A 13,799-nucleotide genomic window follows, 5' to 3' on the forward strand; every position below is an offset into this window, starting at 1 on the left:
TAATCAAGGAAAAATATTAAAAAGACAAGGTAACAAAATAAGTGAGTCGAAGTTAGAAACACCTAACTTCAACCCTTCTTGCTTTCAGCATTTGATAAAATATTGAATAATAATCAAGAAGACTTCATTTAAAAAAAAGCCAAAAACCAGTGGAACAAGGAATTACATGCACACACCTCTCCCACAATTACTCTGGAAATCAATAAAAATTATCAAAAGTATTTTTACAAAATTAGAAATTAAAAAGATCAAGAAGTAGCTGCCATAATATATAACACTACAATACCTTAAACATAAAATCCCCCTTAATCCATATATTTACAAATTATTTAATAAGAATTTAATACACATTTAAAATATTTTTCTGAACTGTTTTTTTCCTAAACATTTTTTCAATACAGATACAACATTTGCAAATATATGTAAGTATAATTAAGTTCACTTCTTGCAAACATTTGTTCCGGAATAAATGAGAAGTTCTTTATTGATTTAAGCAAGGATTTCCCCTCCTTTCTGATTTCAATAGTTATTCAGACAAAAGCAGTAGGCACTAAAACTAGAGCAAACTCAATCATTACTCTCAGTCATTGTTACCCTACAATGATATAGGTGTTCAACCTCTTGCTCACACCTGGGCCAACTTTTAGCACAACGGGCACTGTCATTTCTCAACTGTACTGACAGCTATAACATGAAGAAAAATACAATTAGAGAAGGATGAAAACAATGGAGCACTGTAGTTGCTTTAATAAGGAGACTGCATACAATTTTGACGTACATTTTATAACAAAAACAAAAATTCCTCTGTACCACGTGCCAGTTGGTAACAGCAAGTACCTACATCAGCAAGACCACATATTATCTGATCATATGCAGCTCATATCAATGCCACTTGCTTTTTGAAATGATAAATCATTGCACCAGTGGTGTTCAAATATTCAAAGAAGAGAGTTAAAGTTCTCTTTATAGGTAGTACATGCTATATCTTTCATGAACAAAACAACTTTGCCTTTAATGCCTAGGAAAAATGCTGCATCTTCAACCTTACTTTGTTCTTTTAACTCCCAGAGCCAAAATGCAGACTTCCTGTATTACATTACTTTGAAACTTGGGTGATATTTTAACATTCTAGATGATTTTGCATAAGTTATTCAGTCACTCTAGAAGTAACGTGACCTAGTGCCAAAGCCTTCCTTTCAACATTGGTTTCACCACTTAGGCTTGTCTGTCTCCAATTACTCACTACAACTGTTACATTCTCGGCGATATTATAAACCTTGATTAACCTGTGCTTTCACAGAACATGGCAGTCCTTTGCAAAAAGTGAAAACTAAACTTAGTGCAGTAGTAACAATAACCATGTCATATAAAATGGTCACTACCAGAGTGGCAAGTTAAGAGAATGATCACTAATGTCATTATTAGTGTTGTCATTAGTTATACCAACTAATGCACTTTAATTTATATGCAAATTATATTCTTAGGTTCAAACATCTATACAACAAAAAGTAATTTTTTTACAACTCCTACCTGAGTTGACAGGAGATTGCAGTCAATGTGTAGTCCTTTTCCTGTCTTATACCTCTGAAGTAAACCAGCCATAATTGCTCCATATGTATACAACCCAGTAGCAAGGTCTGTCATTGCCACTCCTGATCTAACTGGCTCACCATCCTAAAGAAAAAGAAAACACCCCAAAATGAAACAAGGCAAACAAAGAAAACAATAAACAAAGAAAAAATTAAAAGCAGAGAAACAAGCAGAGACAATACAATTGTGCAGGGCTGGGATCTTATTGGCATGGCAGGGACACGGTGGGATGACTCCTGTCACTGGAGTGTTGGAATGGAGGGATATCGGCTCCTTAGGAAAGACAGGGAAAGGAGACAAGGAAGCAGTGTTTCCCTCTATGTCAATGACCAGCTGGAGTTTCACTGGGGGTGGATGAAGAGCTGCCTGAGAGCACAGGGAGGACAATTGCAGCTAACATAATCCTGCTATGCACACCCATCCATGGAGACGGAGTGGATGGGGCCCTCGACAGACAGATCGCAGCGGCCTCACACTCACTAGCCCTGGTCCTCAGGGGGGGCTTCAGCCACCCCAATATCTGCTGGAGAGACAACAACATAGAACCATGTGCTGTAGGAAAAGATCAGGTTCAAGACCATTTAGGGAACCTGAAAGTGCATAAACCCATTGGACTTGATGACATACATTTGCAGGACCAAGGGATTTGGCAGTGGGAATGGCTAAGACACTATCTATCGTATTTGAGAAGTCATGGTAGTCCTAGGAAGTTCCCACTGACTGGCAAAAGGGACACATAACCCCCATATATTAAAAGGGTAAAAAATAAGAGGCAGGGGACTACGGGCCCACCAGTCTCCTCTTCCTATCCAGCAGGCTTATGGAGCAGATTCTCCTGGACGCTATTCTAAGGCACATGGAAAATAAGCTATGATTTGTGACAGCCAAATGGCTTCACTATGAGCAAATTGTACCTGACAAATATAGTGGCCTTCTATGAAATGTTACAGCGGTAGTAGTAGGTCTGGGAAGAGTGACTGATGTCACCTACTTGGTTCTCTGCAAAGCATTTGACACCATCCCACATGACATACTTGTCTCTAAACCAGGCACTTGGTAAGGAATTGGTTGGATGATTGCACTCAGTTGCAGCTAGTGCAAGAAATTAGTATCTTTGAGTGATCTGATGTATAGAAACTACCACTGAAAACCAGGTATTCTTGCAGCAGGTACATAAAACTGCCACTTTGTGATGCCACATATTGACATGATGAAGGATTTATTATGCTACTTTTTGTCTCTAATAATATAACACTTCAACTCATCAATGCAAAAAGAAAAGAGATAATGTTAGAGACAAGAGAAGCTAGTGAAGACTGAATTTTATTATGTCCAGAAGCTAACGGCCTAAAAAAATTCTACAGTATGCTGACACAGCTGCCTGTCTGTTTAAAAGGCAGAACAATATTGCTTCATTCTTCTCATTCACTTTTTTTCTCTCATCTTCAGTCCCTCCCCAGGTGAAAGCTCAGTTTTGTATTTTCCACTATACACACTCTGGGCTTCTAGTAAGAAAACAAACACAAACTTTTGTTTACACTCATAAATATTACACGTGCAAATACATGCAAATTCATGACCTTCTGAGTGAAGTCACTGCAAAGCTGTTTGTTCAAATATCCTTTTTCTGTATGTCATACCTTTTCTAGCATCAAGGGAAGAATCTTCATGTAACATCATGTGTTTCAGAACTTCTGTAATGATTGGCATGATATATGCCCCCTCTGAAATCAATGGCAAAATGAACTACTAATTTCAGCCCAGCTAGGCTTTTATTGTAGTGCCTCTTCTGAAACATTTTCCATTTCCTACTCTGAAAAGTTTGAGGTCAGATGATCAAATTATCACATCAGTTCCTTATTTTGAAATCTTACTTCTTGTTTGTTTGGGGTTTTTTTTAGTTTTTAAACTGTGAAGAAAAGTAGCAGTGCAAAGATAATGAGACTCTTCCAGAGTTCTGGCACACAAGTAAGCCTACCATAAAACAACTTAAAACCATTACAATTGATAAATAATAACAATTTGTCATGAAATTGACTAAAAATTACAAACTCTGTATAAAATACAGCAAAATTGGGAAAAAATTAGTTACTCTCATCCAAACTGCAGTAAGGATTAGTCTGTGACTCTCTATAGCCTAGACATCCATAGGATGATATATAAACTACACAATACTAAGGTGAATGCTGCTTTAGGAAGTAAAACTTTTTTGAAGAATCTCTTATTTCTTCCATCCCCAGATGCTACACTAAGCTACTTCAGCTTCCCAATAGAAAACACAACTCAAAGGTTCCAGTTATTTACCACCCTCATTGTACCCAACTCTGGTACATAGCAACATAGCAAAAAGACACATACACATACAAAAACACTCAACCAAAACAAAAAAAAACCTCATATTATCTGCAGCAAGTAATTAGCTTGTTTAAATTGTTCTTTCTTTATTATAGCCACTTCATTATATTCACTGGGTTGATAAGAAACAAAAAAGACTAGATTTTACAAACAGATGGGAAGCAACATATTTAGTTTGAAAACAATGCCCACTGTTTTAAGAGTGTCAATAATTTCACCCTTTAAGGAGAACACTACATTTTGAAGATGAAGAAATTGGGATTATTTTAATAGTTTGCTATATATGAACTCCAGAACCTTCCTCATCAAGTACTAAACTATCTAATGTTTAAAAGTAAACACTTCCTTTGCCTCAGTAAAAAGTTCACCTTTATTTCTAAAAATACTTTCACAATTTCCCCTTAGAGAACACTCCTACAAACTACTAGCACTATATTGCTATGTTATTTTTAACATGTTGGCTTTGTTTTATCCTAACACTCCACAACCCATAATTCTGAACCAGTCCACACAATTTCTAGCCATCCTTGGTCTTCCTACCAAGACTCATGATGAGCTGCCATGTCTCACCATTTAATCAGCTTCAATCAGCTCCTGTGCCATAAACCAGTCTTTTGGGGCAGGATACACAGGTGTAAGTACTGTGGAATGGATTAATTCAGGCGTTATCACTATCCTGCAGAACAAGGGATGTGAAGCTGCTTTATATGAAGGATTAAGCTAAACACACAGAGAAATAACCTTCTTTTGAACAGAGCTTCTGCTAGCACAGCAGTACTTCTGTATAGCTAACATTATACCACCTACCTGGGCAAAGTAAGGATCTATACAGTATCATTTATTCAAGCAAGTTATTTCAAAAGTGCCAAACACCGCCACCCCTGCCAGACAGAAGTGATTTTATTGTTCTGGTAGGAAGAGCAATGTAGCACTAGCCAGGGAGAATGTGTCTTACGCAAACAAAGCTGCCATCCAGCCTCAAGGGCTGGCTTGAGCTCTCAATTAGGTGCAACATCAGGAGTTGCCCTTTCCTCATTTGAAAGGATAAAGATTCATACCAGTTAGGCAGACCTTTTGTTTTTAAATCACTGTGCTTTGCTATTGCTCAATCTTAGAGTTTACATTTTTATTCCTGATTTTTGCTGTTTGCTAAATTCCTTACAACTGGTCGACATATTCTTGCCCAGATATAGCCACAACATGTTTTAGAAACTTCCTTTCCTGAGGTGGGCTTTTCTGCCCTTTGACATAATTTCCCTTTCCAAATTTACATCAGTAATACAAAAATCATCCATTTAAAATGAAAATTGGTTTGAAATGACGTGTTTAAGAAAAGCATTCTACGTCCAGTAGTTTTACAGATGTGAAATAATTGCTGAAGCTAATATGAACCAGCAATGGCTGTATTTTTCAACAGCTCTCAACTATATACACCATGTGTATTCTTTTGTAACACTTTGTTTGGTACTAAACTGAAGAATGAATGGCATCTCTGGATTGCAGATTAAATGCTGACTCATATTCAGTAAAACAAAAATGCTTTTTCCTCAAGAAAGAACACGCCACTATAAAGGTACTTTAAGTATTGAAGACCACATGTAATAATCCACTAGGAGATGGAAGGAGATTTGTGATCAAATTGGATTTTATTTAATTAATTTCAAGTTATTGTTTGATGAGTCATAGAAATTTCAAATTTCACAGGTATGATACCTTCTAATACACAAGTAATCAAGCACATGTGTAAGAGCTTGCAAGTTACTGTATACAAAACATGACTTAAAGACACTATTCTACTGTGCAAAAACAACTCTAGCACAAATGCAGTTGTTGGTGCCAATATTTTTGCAATGTTGCATAAGTTATAGCTTGATTTCAAGGTTCAGAATATCCCTCAGAAGCATTTCAAAGTTATTACCATTAAGTGATGCCAGGAAAAAAAAAAAGATAAAAAAAACGCAAGCTGTTAATTTATTTTTTTTTTATAGGCAGGAATATATACTGCTATTGGATTATACATTTTTGTATGTGTCAGATACTGGACAAAATTTTATTACCCTATTATAAAATTCTTTCTAAGGAACTGTAAATATTTATACATCGATGTAAATATGCATACCTCAACATTCAACACCTCGGTCATGTATGTAGATGCTTTTTTACTGCTTGCTCAGATTCATTCCATTTGTCTGCTGCATCAGCTGATGCCTCTAAGACCATCCTGCAAGAGCATTCAATGGTTTGTTTACCAAAGGGATGTTTCCAAAGAGCACTCTTGCACTGATGATGTTATACTGATTATCTATAGCTACTGCAATTAAATATAAAACCAACATCATCTTTGCAACTTTTCCTTTTTTTTCATTTCCAGCTTATAAGACTGGCATTTTCTATTTTATTCTAAAAAAAAAAAAAAAAAAACAGACCCTAGTGTACCCATTCAAATGAACTTATTAGTTTTTGCACATTAATTCTACATTATCTAGTCAACAAATAATTTAAGCTTTATTTAAAAAAAAAACAGCATGAAATTGTTTTCTTTTTTACTCTTTTTCTTTGGCCACTTTTCTACATGTTGACTGAAACAAGGTTTTCTACTTTTGTTCAGACTTAGTTTTGTGAAATTTTAAACACAATTCTGTCACATGAACATAAATGTTTAAAAAAATGGAAGATTTTACTATTAATAATACTTCACTATTTTGAAGTTACTTTCAACAAGCATATGATTTTACAGCCACTTGGATAGGTTTCCACTACAACAACAAAAAGCACTTTTTTTTTTTGGAGTCATTGACTACTTAAGTCTTTGAAACAATACTGTCCACCTATACATCCAAAAATGGTTTTGAGAAATTGAGGAAATGTTACATAAACAACTTCAAATAAAGAAAAATAAGCAAATTTTTGTATGCTCATTTTAATCATGCAAAAGAGTGACTAAGTTTGAATGAACTCTCAGAAGCTCCCAGTGAACAGATAAAGCTGTTACTGACAGTGGCTAAATGATTCCTATGAGTACATTACCTCAAGGCTTGGTGAGGTGATGCGAACATCTGGTTTTCCAGCGTAGACCTTAACACAATCTATTTATAAAATCTATCTTCATAACAGCCACTGAGGACTATTATTTTCATAATATAACTTGCATGCAATTATTCAGTGTAACAGTTATTTATTCTGGCATTCACATATTATTGAAAAGTTTTTATTTTAAAAGTTTTATTATTGAAAAGAGGACAAAAGTCCTGTGTTTTTCAATCTTTCCATCTACCTTTATTCATGTTTCACTAACAACATCTGGCCCTTTCTAACAGTTTGTATACCCTTCCAATTTTGATTGGTATATTTTGAGGTGTACATGAAGTTTCTGGCATTGTACTGGAAGTATTAACCTCCATTCTACAGATACAATGTTAAATTTACTTACACTGCAGTTACTGTGATCAGTCACTGCTTAGTGCACATGTACATGATATATTTGAAGGGAAGTGCCTGTAAGGACAGCACTCAATTTCATGTCTTCTCATGTTCTGTGATGGAACATCCTATGAGTACATACCAATAACACAGCAGAAATAGACAGCCTCAGGAAACTAGGCACAAGATGTTTCAGCTTACTCAGTCAAAAAATGCTCGATTTTGGCTTTTTCCCTAATAAAAAGGACAACGCTGGTAACAATACTTGCCAGAAGTACAAACTTCTGATGTTTGCCATTGTTCTCAGTAGAAAACAAGTCTATTGGCAGAATATCAACCCTACAATAGAGTTGTGTCCAGATCATGTGGTTAGCTTTCAACAACATACTCAAACATGAACAGCTGACACTTAGTACAGAAACTTTATGAATTCCTTGTTTATCTAGAACATGCAAGTATTGTACTCACATGATCTGCCCTATTGCTTCCAGAGTACCAGGAGCACCTCCACACTAGAACGGTATCTGGCATTTATAATGCATAGAGCAGACTTCTAACACTACCTCACTTGAAAAGGGACATTTGAGGACCACATTCCCTGCATCTGTAGGTGATTCAAGACAGCTTAATTAAATGTTTATTTCACCAGCATTTTTCTGAGGTGAAGACACATGTTCTGTGTATCTCTAGAATTTAGATACTAAACTATTATTATGCTTCCTGCACTGCCACAGCTAACAAAGATCTTGGATGTCATTGGGAATAGGTAGCACATAAAGCTTTTCCAGAAATGCATGGCATCTTTCTGCCTATTTGTAGGCAGAATGACTGAAAAACACCCAGCTTTTGTCAGATATCTTATCTATTTTGTCAGATATTTTATCTAGATAGCTTCACAACTCCCATTTTTACATAAGAAGGAATATCAATATCCAAGCATCAGTGAGACTTCACACTCATAGATATGGTTCTATCATCCAGCTGTCAACAATGTGTCTACTACAGCTCTAGAAGTGACTACAAGTGACCATTAACAGGTTAGCATACATTGCCAATTTATTCACTGGAGATTCAGGATTTTTCTTTTTTTCTTTGATTTTCTGTTTCTTGAGCATTTTTCTTTACAAGCCTGGAGTGACATAGCTGAAGTATACAAGTACTATTATTTTCTTAGATTCCCAGAGATGAGACCTCTTGCTGGACTCAGGAGGGTTTACATAACAGATGTGTTACCAGCAGGCTGACTTGTTCCATGCAGCAGCCAGTTTTGGGACACGGCACAAATATTCTATGAAATTTTTAAGTTGTGCTCTATACCTCATGCCCTGTGATATGCATGAGACCAGACACAGCAGCAGCAATGGAGTCATATCCACCTCTGTGAACCACTGGACCAGTCTGACCATAACCTAAAAGAGAAAGAGAACAACTAGTCATTCAATCAAGAACAAGTAGAACTTAAGCTATTATTGCTCCTCAGCTTTTGTTAACAAGCTGTCCAGACTGTACAACCAATGAACACTATTGTATTCTCTTTATTCCTTCACATTTCTAAGAGTAAAGTTGGATTTATCCTCTGTGGGTTGAGGATGTGTTTGATCTTAATTCTAGACAGACTTGTAACCCTGCTATGTTTCATTCCTTTTGGATAAAATTTCCTTTGTAATTCACTGCGTCAGCTGAGGCTGGACTCAGATGTTATTTTAGAGAATCTACAGTATGTAGATGTTATTTCAGAGAATCTACAGGCCTACAATTGCTGTCCAACAGGGCCCATCTTGCCTGTGTTATCTCCACTCTGCCATAAGGATACCTTGAATACTTCAAACAACACTAAAATCATGACACTATGGTTTTGACACATTAATTGCTCCCCCCTCGTTTCTGTTACTTTATTCCATATCTTAACGGAGTTACCTTCAAAACAAGCATTGTTTACAAAAGATGGCAAGGCCTTAGCAAGCACGTACAATCTGTTTGCCAAGAGTTGGCATCAATGAAGTCCAAAATACTAAGAACTTTTACTGAACTACCTAAATACAGTTTTGTTCAGCTGTATAATTAACTTCAAACAAACAGCTGTAGACAGAAGGATGCTGTCTTACCTCTCTTTGCTATAGTCATCATGTTCTTCCAATAACAACCATAAAATCTTCCAACTGAGGAGGTCTTGCACAAGCAGCTGACGAGGTCACTGGAACCAGTAACCACCATCACAGAGGATAGAAGTTAACAGGGAAGGAGCAACATATTTCATGGATGGTTTCTATTAGTTCTAATAATGGCAGAGCCCTCAATAATTAGATTTAAGTGCAGATTTAATAGGAAGCACGTTCAAAGCTATTTAAGTGCTTCTTTTTCTGATATCTCTAAGAGAAATCCCTTGGAGCAGTTACAAGATATTTGTCAAAGACAAGATTCCTAATCTAACTTTAGTTTTAAAAAATTTATGTTTAATTCTTACCTGTGAGGACAGTATTAGAATTACATTATATCAACATATACTGCAAGGTAAAAAATTCCTGAATCACCTAGATTCCTTTTCATAACTTGCCCGGAAAAATCTTCTCTATATTCAATCTGTTCAGTAGGCATGACAGTCTAAACACTGGGTTTGAGAATAAAAGCACACAATTAAAAATAATTTTTCATTGAGTTCATCCTTAGTTCATCCACTTGGACTGATGCTGTTATGTGCATAATTCATAAATTACTCCCAATGTATATTGCAAGAGGATTGTGATGACTGAAAACTGGAGTTAAAGCACCTTCTTACTTCAATTGATAAATCATACTAAGCAAAACAATATCCACTTAATACATTTCCCCATCATACTACAAACTATATCAATTGCCTGATATTTTTCTGGAGACATGAGATCCATGTTGTGCAAAGCTGTGGAGAAGCTCAACTTCTGCACAAAGTGTCACAGGGAATATCAGAATACTACAGCCAATTCACTGATTAATCAGTGTAGCTTCAAAAAAAAAATTTTGCAAGAAAAAAAGTCAACACTTTTCTTATGGTCAAATCTGTGTCACTACTCACAAGAGAGAAGAAAAAATCTACCAGTTTACCCAGTTTTATTTGAAATCTGACAATAGTCGACTTTGAGATCCCAAAGAGAACTCATGGTATTTCCTTTCATATTTACATTCTTAAAGTTTACAGCAAAGAACAATGTCTTTAAATGTAAGAGGACTAGCAAATAAAATATACTGGATCCACCCAAAAATGTTCCAAAGAGCACTAACTAGGCATATACCAATATCTCATTGGAATGAACTGTAGAATTAAAACCAGTTAAGTGTGTGGGGCCACTTCAAAAACAAAATCTTGCTCAATAAAAAAGAGTACTCAAAACAACTTTAATTGAATAGTGAAAAGCATATTGAAGTAAGTGAGAAACTACGTACTGGCCTCAATTACTAAAAAAGAAAAGACATCTCAACACATCTACTCACACAAATGTTTTCATAAACAGCAAACATCTGAAAATTAAACATTTAGTATGTAGACAGAACAACTTTGCAATGCTCTTCTGGTAAGGACAAACATCCATCCCTCAAACACTGAATTCAGGAAAGGTGACAGGCAACAAGATCTGAATTTTTCTAGAGCAGTTTCACAAATAAATTTTTTTAAAACCTTTTCACACTTTGTAATATCCAGGTTTCAAAATAAAAGGCATTATTTAATGACGTTCTGGTTAAGATTAGGACTTGTATGGAGTGTTTAATTAGTCTTTACACATCACAATAGATTTAAAAGAAAAAATACTTAATTCTACTTTTGATCTCAATTCTGAGTGGACAAAGCTAGCGTGGGGACAAAATCTGTTGTCATTGGAAATGTTTCACCCCAGGAACTATGGATATAAAAGATTCTCAGAGAAAAAAGTAGACATAAGTGAGAAATAGCTATTGCTAAAAATGAAAGATCTCTTTATCCAGACAAAAATCAAAGGCTGAACATTATTTTCATGGTCAATGGACCAACCCAGTGCAGATGTTTTAGAAATAACTAGGAACACAAACACAAAAAGCTTGAAGAAGAGTCCAAAATTACTTTCAAAAATATTCACCCTGGTACACAGATTTTAAAATAACTGTAATATATACACATACATACATTTGTACATATACATGTGTACATAGATATACAAATATATAAAATAACTCCCTACAGATATAAATGCCACCTAAAGTTTATGTTTTTCCAAATACTCTGTGTTCTCTCATACTTAATTCAGTGTGAAAAGCACAGATTTGCAATTACACCCTCAAACCTAAATATAGGCTTTTGTTAAATAAAATGCAGTTAGTCGTTTAAAGTTTAGATACAGTGAAAAATACTTTAGGGTAAAGAGATAATCCCAGTTGAATACAGAAAGAATAGGTTTAACAGTGATGGTCTCAGAAGGTAAGATAAGGCAGCTGATCACAATCCTGCTTCCCTTTAGTGGAGCTTATCACCGTAAGCTACAGTCAATATTTAAATAATCTCTACTAGAAAAAGAATTTATTTTAGATCTCCAAGTCCAATGTAGTATTTTTACTTTGGGGAATAGATTTCAGACAGACAATAAAATTTAAATTTTAATTTAATAAAACTAATGTTTTCTAAATCATTTTAGCTTGTCAGGCAGCTGGCTAGATTCTAAATCTCACACAAAGCTTTAGGGTTTTGCAAAGCAGAATCAGCAAATAGCAAAAGAAAGTTGCACCACACTACACCCCTATTCAACTCCCCAAATCTACATCCTATACCTTGCAGTAGGAAGATATGATTTCTTCTGATACCTGTCACATCCTCATGTGTCTAGAATTCAAAATCATTGCAGTATGAGCCGGTGTTCTCTACGGCAAAATGTACAGTTTCACAATCAAACCAAGTACCAGACAATAACCTCCAGTTAGATCTCCAAGTCCTTCCTAAAAACTGTCATTGTCAAAGCATTATTTAATCTGCATAGCAAGCTTTTGAAATTGCCAGAAACAGAGAATCACACAGAATCACAGAATGGGTGGGGTTTGAAGGGACCACAATGGGTCATCTGGTCCAACCTCCCTGCTCAAGCAGGGTCTTCTCAGAGCACATGGCACAGGATTGTGTTAAGATGGTTTTTGAGTATCTACAGTGAAGGAGACTCAACACTCTTCCTGGGCAATTTTTTCCAGTGCTTGGTCACCAGCACAGGAAAGAACTCACTCCTCATATTCAGGGGGAACTTCCTGTGCATCAACTTCCTCCCATTGCCTCGTGTCCTTTTGCTTGGCACCATCAAGAGCCTGGCTTCATCCTCTTGGCACCCTCCATTGAGGTGCTTTAGGGACATTGATAAAATCCCTTCTCAGTCATCTCTTCTTGAGGCTCAAAAGGCCCAGTTCCAGCAGCCTGTCCTTTTGAGGGATGTGTTCCAGTCCCTTATTCCTCTCCATTGACCTCCAATGGACCCACTCCAGGAGCTCCATGTCATTCTTTTGCTGAGGAGCCCAGCACTGGACACAGCACTCCAGATCTGGCCTCAGCTGGGCTGAGTAGAGGGTCAGGATCACCTCCACCGACCTGCTGGCAATGCTCTTCCTAATGCACCCCAGGAGAGCATTGGCTGCCTTGGCCACAGGGGCTCACTGCAGGCTCATGGACAGCTTGTTGTCCACCAGGACCCACAGGTCCTTCTGCACAGAGCTGCTTTGCAGTGGTTTGGCTCCCAGCCTGTACTGGTGCAGGGGGTTATTCTTCCCCAGGCATAGGACTCTGCAATTGCCTTGGTTGAATTTCAGGTACTGCTTTCTGCCCATCTCTCAGTCTTCCAGTTCTTCTCTTGCATCTGTCTCAAGGCCCTGTTGAAGACCAGTTTCAAGCCCTCTGTGGTATCAGCCACTTCTCTGAGCTTTGTGTCACCAGTGAACTTGCTGAGGAGGCATCTGCCCCTTCACCTGAGTCACTGATGAACAAGCAAAACAATCCTGGGCCCAGGACTGAACCTTGGGGACACCACTTGTGACAGGCCTCCAGCTAGACCCTGTGCCACTGATCACAACCACCAAAGGACTATTTGCTTATTCAGCATAGTCACACCTAAATCCTCCTGCTCTGACCCTGCAGCCAAGTCTACCTTCTACATAAGAAAGTGTGGAACCTTTACTCTTTGAAGCTTTTTCTGAGCAAGAAAAATGAACCGGGTATGAGAAGTATGAAAGAACTGGCACCGGCTACTTTGTGTCAGCTTGAGGGAAAAATGGGCCTTTACTGGAGCCATTTACAAAGCAAATGCCACAGCTTTCCACCAGCAATCCTGTACCCTTAGCTCAAACATGAAGGAAGAAAGAGACTTTAACCAATTGGAAAACAGAGGATGCTAAAGATCAATAAATATAAATTTGCAAATGAAAAGTTTTAAAGAATTTTCTTAACCAAGATCTCCACC

General features: G+C 36.9%; 1 protein-coding gene across 1 annotated transcript in view; it reads right to left on the reverse strand.

Moving 5' to 3' along the window:
• Positions 1-13,799, reverse strand: part of SUGCT (succinyl-CoA:glutarate-CoA transferase) — a 310,449-nt gene that overhangs the window by 262,296 nt on the left and 34,354 nt on the right. The window contains exons 7-8 of the mRNA XM_058031578.1: positions 8,683-8,774; positions 1,531-1,674 (exon numbers count right to left, since the gene is read on the reverse strand). Of these exons, the coding sequence (XP_057887561.1) occupies positions 1,531-1,674; positions 8,683-8,774 (236 nt within the window). The remainder of the gene's footprint in view (positions 1-1,530; positions 1,675-8,682; positions 8,775-13,799) is intronic.

Source organism: Melospiza georgiana, chromosome 1, assembly GCF_028018845.1.
Source record: "Melospiza georgiana isolate bMelGeo1 chromosome 1, bMelGeo1.pri, whole genome shotgun sequence".
Taxonomy (NCBI): Eukaryota; Metazoa; Chordata; class Aves; order Passeriformes; family Passerellidae; genus Melospiza; species Melospiza georgiana.